Source organism: Syzygium oleosum, unplaced genomic scaffold, assembly GCF_021117445.2.
Source record: "Syzygium oleosum isolate NSW1041296 unplaced genomic scaffold, Sole_v2.1 Sole_v2.14, whole genome shotgun sequence".
In the NCBI taxonomy this organism is placed as follows: Eukaryota; Viridiplantae; Streptophyta; class Magnoliopsida; order Myrtales; family Myrtaceae; genus Syzygium; species Syzygium oleosum.
In genome coordinates, this window is record NW_026607498.1 from 7,997,542 (window position 1) to 8,004,344 (window position 6,803).

Consider the following 6,803-nt stretch of genomic DNA (forward strand, 5'->3'; position numbering starts at 1 on the left):
ATTTTTTTTCATGACTTTTTTCGAGCGCTCACAGAAATCTTGTTCTGGACATATAAAGTTTCGATAGGGTTAGAAAATTGTACTGGAATGAAGCGTTGTTGATTTTCGGGTTTATTTGCTGGGTAAGGAATAGGATCGATGAATCGATTTTCAGGTGTTTAATTGCGATTCTCCGGCCTACTAAAATCACACGACGAGCTACCCATTTCATTCATTCAGTCGAGTCGATCTGATGCCTTCTCTTCTTATCTCTAGATAACGCAAGAGCGAACTTAATAACTTATGACTTCACATGCGATGCAAAACTTATCACTTCTTTATCGAGTGTGAGGCACCACATATTTGGAGAGTACACTAACCTTAGACGATGTTTCAAATGATTTAAGATGATTTGAGAAGTTGCAACTATTTGAAGGCAGTCTCTTACATAATGTCAATAAAATGGAGTCATATTCATGAAGAGATACGAGAGGAAATCAAGATTTCACTTGCATGAAACAGTTGCAAAAAACTCAACGCGATTGAAAAGTCCATTTGTTTGGTTGCAATGCTATGGATAGGAAAGCTTCAACGATCTATTTTCCGCGTAAACTGGATTTTGCTGAGAAAAATTTGCTCTTACAAAAACGAGACGAGATGGGTAAAGAATTGTTTTTCTTCCTAGACATTCTATCATAGGAGATCATATACTTCTACATATTTTCTATATTACAACTTATGCTTCTTTTGTTTTGGAATAAGTACATTATAAGTCTTAGAACTTGTTTATGAAAATGCAATCAAATCCTAAAATTCATCATGAAAATACAATCAAATCCTAATGATTTCAAAAAGTATAATCGAATTCTAAAACTTGCCAAATTAATTTAATGAAGTCCTTCTGCTGAATGCCCTAGTTGAAAATCGATTGCACCTTTGTAACAGAGGTTATGACTCAATTATACTTCCGTGACAAAATTTAAGATTTGGAGTTCTCGTCGTTCATCAGGCTCAGGTGCCCAGAGGTATTTGTCTGCCAATCACATGAACACACGGTCCTAAGTCGAGTTGAAGGACAGAGAGAAGAAGACCGTCCCAAAACAAGGCCTATAACGACTTCCCACATAACATCCCTCGAGTGACAATGACAAATTAAATCTTTTACGGACAGCCGAAAGCAGGATGATGTTTGATCAAATGCAATCTCAAAAGAAAAAAATAAATAGGAAACCAAAGCGACTAAACTAAACTTAGAAACTTTGTAGTCACTAACAACGATCATTGTCCTGCCACGAGCATATTTACAAGTACAAAGAGACAGAGACCTCACGACAATCTCCACCTGATGGAGAAATTAAAAGTATTCACAGACTCTAGTGCTCGACTCTTATGCATTAACTCCCTCCAGCCCTCGAACTCACTTAGCATAATGAGGTTCATTTTGGAAGTTAGCAGCTCCTAAAAACGAGCTACGGATGTCCGGTTACATTACTGTCCAAACTAACATCATCCCTCTAAATAAATGTAAACCAGCTCCCTTTTGTATGAACAAATAGAACAACAAAACGGAATGACCACTAGAAAAGAAAGTGACAAGGTAAAGAGAGTGAAAGAGAGAGAGCCTTCCGTCGAGTCAGTTATCTGCTGAGTCCGAGCTTATTACGGTGCCTTCACCTTGTACCACATGGAGCTTGCTTTTGGGGCTCATTTTCTTCACATCCTGGCTCGAGCATATGAAAATCCTTCTCACCATGTTACAAAACTCCCTGAAAAAACCAAGATGGCACAAGCAATTTAAGTCGATATCAGTGATACAGGGAAACTTCTACACCAAGCTGAAATTGGGTAGCTCAGTAGAATGCTTACGGCCAGGGATCGTCGCCCATGAGCATCATATCTCCGTCATCATCAGTAAAGACAATCTCCCACTTATCTCGTGGCCGAAGCTGTCCTTTGAGGTCAAACATCTCTTCTAGCTCGTCCATCAGTTTACTGTAACCTTCCAACATGGTCAAGTCCACGGCACGACCTACGGCCATTCCTTGCATTTGAACCTTTATAAAACATGAATCCACCTTTGAGATTGAATTTTAGAGACAGACCTAGGGCAATAAGTCAGTTTGATTTTGTTTGAGACATACCTTTGTACGACTTCTAGTGGAGCAACTTTGCTTGGTCTGCGTCTCTCTCCCTAGATTCTGCAACTGTCCTTGTTTTACTTCCTCAGAAGCCTTCCAAAGATCACATTTCTGATCAGAATCAGCTGTTGACAGGGCGGTTTGAACATGTCCTTCAGTTGTAGCAGTTGATACACACATAGATTGAACAGGTGCCTTGTCCGAAGGAGGTGAACTTAAAGAGTGGTTAATCAGATCAATACCAAACAGCCGGCAACTAGAAGTTGTCTCGACTTTTTTACCGTCCTCAACTGGGTTGGGCATCTGTTCATTATTCAAGCTTGATGGATGCATTATTGAGTGCTTGGAGGGCACAGGCAAAGCAGAGATGCTCTTCCTGTCATCCGCTGCATCGGGTAGAATATTTTGAGAAACACTTAAGCATGGAGAAGACAGCCATCCCCCTTCTGTTTGGGCCCTTGTTATAGAACTGCCAGTGCTGTTATCTGCCATCTTGTAATTCCACATAAAATGACCATCACTACTTTTTCCCTCATCAGTAACTCTCAGTTGTTTCAGATCATGGGTCAGTGTATATCCAGAATTCCAGATAGCAGACGCAGCAGTAGCATCTAGAACACGAAATGACACTGAGATTGTCAGAATGTAACCTTAATATGGAGCACAAAACTAAAAGGCTAAACCATATAGTACAGCAAAACATTATATCCAACCTGCAGGGACTTCTGGACGGGGCCTCTTGCTCTTCACTGCTGTCGATAGAGGGATGCTTGCAGGCACAGAAGCCACAAAGGGTTCAATTTCCCAGGGTGATACCCTGTCAGGTCTTGGGATGGATGCATGTTCGTCCCATTGAACCTGAGCAAGAGAGATACTTGGGATGAGATTATCTCTCAATAGTAATTTACTTTTTATAAACAAGAACAGCAGAACAAAGCAGTACTCTCAATGATCGCCATCTTGAATCAGTCCATTGAGGCGAGAAATCTTCCACCCCGACTATTGTACCGGAAAACCTAATGGAACAAAATACACGGGACATATAAAACACGAGAAAAAATACAATTGAATCTCAATGATCTTAAATGAACAGTCATTCTTATATTCCAATACCTTCTCTCTGGAGAATCCTCACCCTCAAATCTCATCTTGAATCTCATTCCAACTGTGAATTTATTGTTAACAGCCTCCAAATATTTGTTCAAGCTTATGATGAACTGACTAGTCCTGATTAAAAAGGGCTGGTTTTAATCAAAAGCGTGATTCAGCAGGAACAATCATACAGTGATACAGGACACTAATTTGGCGTATCAAACCTTGGCTTGTAATAAACTACAAACATAGTTTGAGTCGTGACAGCATGAGAGGCAGTCGCAAGGACTCCAAGGTGCATGCTCTGACTCGAAATCACTGAGGAAGGCATACTGCTCTGCTGACGAGCAACTCGTCTCACTCCAACACGCAATTCGCCATTGTCCCCCCTATCACATCACATACTGATCTTTTAACTTCCGGAAAAAAAAAAAAGCCAAAAACGTTCCCGGATAGGGCAAGGAAACTGGTGTCTAAACAGAAAATCATAAGGTGAAACACCTTAAGAACACGAACGAGTCACCAGCAACCAATCTCTTCGATGTGACAAACGTACTCCATCCTGTAGTAAGCAAATGCCTTCGAGGTTGACCTGTCAGGTTTCAGGCCAAAATAAAAGCACAAGTGCCGCCTTTTGGCATCAGTCCATTCAATATGAAACAAAAGAGTAAAAGTTACTCTATATGGAAAAGGATTGTGTGAGCTACACACCTCTGAATATATGCTTAAATTTCCATTCATATCCATGAAGATCCTTGGCAACTAACTCCTGGGTTGGGGTTAACTGGGTCATGTCCTGACGAAGACAGGGAGATAAGGCCCATTTGACAAAACCAAACAAAAGTTTGAAGAAAGCCTCTGGTTGTTCAAGTTTCGCAATCAATTACCAATGGGGGAAGACATTCGGTGGCGTGTTTCCTGAGAACAGAAAAGCCACCATGTGTGCTGGTATCAGAGGCAGTTAGAACCTTGCAGAAAGAATGAACTCTCGGTCTTGTAGGTTCTGGAGCGCATGGATCAGGACTGGTAGGCTCTGTTTGCTAAACAAGAGACAACATCCCCAAATCATTTGACTTAATCACCATATGCAATCACAACCTTAAGGAAAACATCTAAGGACAAGGAACCTTACATTTCCTTCTGGAATCAGAGTAATCTGTGCATAAACCTCATCTGTTTCTTGCTCCGCCTACAAATAACACAATAAAGCAAAATCTATTAATATCAAAGCTTCCAAGGGCTCAACCAATGCAACCTTTGGTTGTCAAGAATTCCAATCGCAAGGCAAAAGCCTTGCCGCGAAGCAACTGATATAGTTCCTCTCCACCGATTAGAAAATCGAAACCCTTGCTGCCACCAAATTGGACGAGTGCCTCTAGAAGTTTATCGTGACCATAAATATAACCGACGAACGCCGAAATATGGTTTAGCTCGGCAAACTAATTCTTAAACCGAGCAATTTACCCAATAAAAGAAGGAACAAGAACATCAATTCTCGCGAAAACAACAAGAATTTGAAGAAGAATACCAGGAGGTGAACGTGCACAATCCGGCAAAGAATTTTGGAAGGGAGGCTAAAGAGCGGAATCCTCTGGTTCAGTTCCTGATTTGTCGATGCCTCCAGCTACAAATCCACAGAAATGGCAACAAAAAAGGAACACACTCAATTCCCACTACCCAAAAAGAAGCAGCACCACCCACACATGGAAACGAACTGGAGCAGCGATTAGGGAAAGGCAGACAAGCGAAATCCTCTAACCGATCTAACATTCTGGAACCGAAATCACTCACTTGTTCCATGTGTCCTTGTGGGAAGTAGTAGACCCTGTCTCCTCCGCGAGGGACGTCGACCAGCGGCCCCGCGCAGGCCTTCCACAGCTCCATATAGAGGTCCTCAACTCCTCCTCCGCCGCCTCCGCCTCCACAACCTATCGCCGTCGGAAACAGACGCCGGAGAAAGGGGAAGAAACCAAAGCTCCTCAACATTTTTCCTCCCAAAAAACGAACAGAAAACGCGAGAAAACAAACGGAGGAGGAGGAGGAACGCCGGAGCGGAGCTCACCTTCAGCTCGATTCGCCATCATCTGAGCCCCGCCTGGGTCAACGGCTCCGAAGCTGCACCCCCGCCGGCCGGCGAAATCACAGACGAAAGGTCCCCTAGAAGCTTAGCTCCCTCCGTCCGTCTGTCCGTCCGTACGCCTCCTTATGTAACCGCAAAACAATCGCCGCGGAGAAATACTCACAGCCCGCGAGCCGTAAATGCGATTCGCCTCCTCCGCGAAGAGAGAGAGAGAGAGAGAGAGAGAGAAACAGAAGCAAAGACGTAACGCCAGAGAAACCCCCCCCCCCCCCCCAGCAGCACCGTCCTCTCGGCGACCGCGACGGCCGTTACGACCCGCGCCGCCACCGCCGCCGCCACCGCGGACCTCGCCGGCACCGGACCAGAAGCACCGCCCTCTCCCTCTCCTTTCTCTCTCTCTCTAGGCCCTTCGCTCTCTCTCTCTCTTGATGGGAGAGAAATGAATCACAGAGAGAACGCCGTTCAGAGAATCAACGAAACCGCTTTGCTCCACTTATTATACGCAAAGAGCTTTCTCTCCCTCCCTCCCCACTTTACCTCTCTCTCTCTCTCTCTCTCTCTCTATCTCTATCTCTATCTCTGCGCGTGCCGTGTGCATTGTTGCGCGATGCCATTGGTTAACCCCCCTGCTCGCCCCCGCCCCCCCCGCTGCCCCGAAACGCTAACCGCGGTTCAACCGGAGCGACGGGTTAGCGCGCGCTCACGGTGACGGCGACGGTAACGGCGTGCGCGGGTGGAGGGCGGGGGTTTTGTTTTTTTTGGTGTTTTGTTTTATTTTAATTTTCTTGTTTTGAATGAGGGGAGTCCGATTAGTTTAATGAGCGTGCCGGGCGCTGGGAGGCCTGTACGGACTGCGGGGGGGGCATCGGGATGCGATCGGAGGGGAGGTGGTCCAGGATAACGGAGGCCGTCGCCGTCGGGAGTCGCCGTTAGGGAGGGGCCGTCCCTTGTGTTGTCTGCTTCGAAGCAGGCAACAGGGTTGGCTAGAGTTAAACCGGCAGAATTTTGGGGGACTCTCTCTCCTTTTTTCCTTTTTTCGGGTTTAAGGTTTTAATATTCGTCCCGGTCTTAAAGTTTGACCTCCGTGTTGACCGATTATTACGGGTCGTGCCATTGTCCTCGCTTTGCGGAGACTGGTGATATGAAGGAGAGACCTGTACCGGTCCGCGCCCGGAAATAGGGATGTTGGATTTTTGTTTATGTGTTCGATGGAATTCTTGTTGTTAATAAATTTCACAGTATTTATATGTGATTTATAATATAAAAATCAAAACATTCCTTTATTTACCCGTCCAACAACTTGAAAGTGTGATCACCAAAACTCATCTAGTCGCACCGAATCAAAACTACGAGGGCCGATGCAACCAGAAATTCCAAATCGATAGTTCATCGCCATATTTACTACGAATTAATTTTCGTATCATAAAATAATCTCAACCTGGTAGGCACGTATCACAATTATCCCGAACTAATCTTTGCGTCACAAAAGATTACAAATCACGAAAATCTTAAAA

At 44.4% G+C, this 6,803-nt stretch overlaps 1 protein-coding gene across 1 annotated transcript; it reads right to left on the minus strand.

Moving 5' to 3' along the window:
- Nucleotides 1–1,219: 1,219 nt before the first annotated feature.
- LOC115688472 (auxin response factor 9-like) lies at nt 1,220–5,656 on the minus strand. The gene is made up of 14 exons (XM_030614298.2): nt 5,272–5,656; nt 5,001–5,137; nt 4,738–4,833; nt 4,342–4,398; nt 4,097–4,249; nt 3,921–4,005; nt 3,711–3,801; nt 3,434–3,598; nt 3,231–3,344; nt 3,061–3,133; nt 2,831–2,975; nt 2,121–2,728; nt 1,846–2,033; nt 1,220–1,745 (listed from the first exon to the last, which is right to left on the minus strand). The coding sequence occupies exons 1-14, from the start codon at nt 5,291–5,293 to the stop codon at nt 1,613–1,615; spliced, it is 2,067 nt and encodes a 688-aa protein (XP_030470158.2). The 5' UTR covers nt 5,294–5,656; the 3' UTR covers nt 1,220–1,612.
- Nucleotides 5,657–6,803: the final 1,147 nt, after the last annotated feature.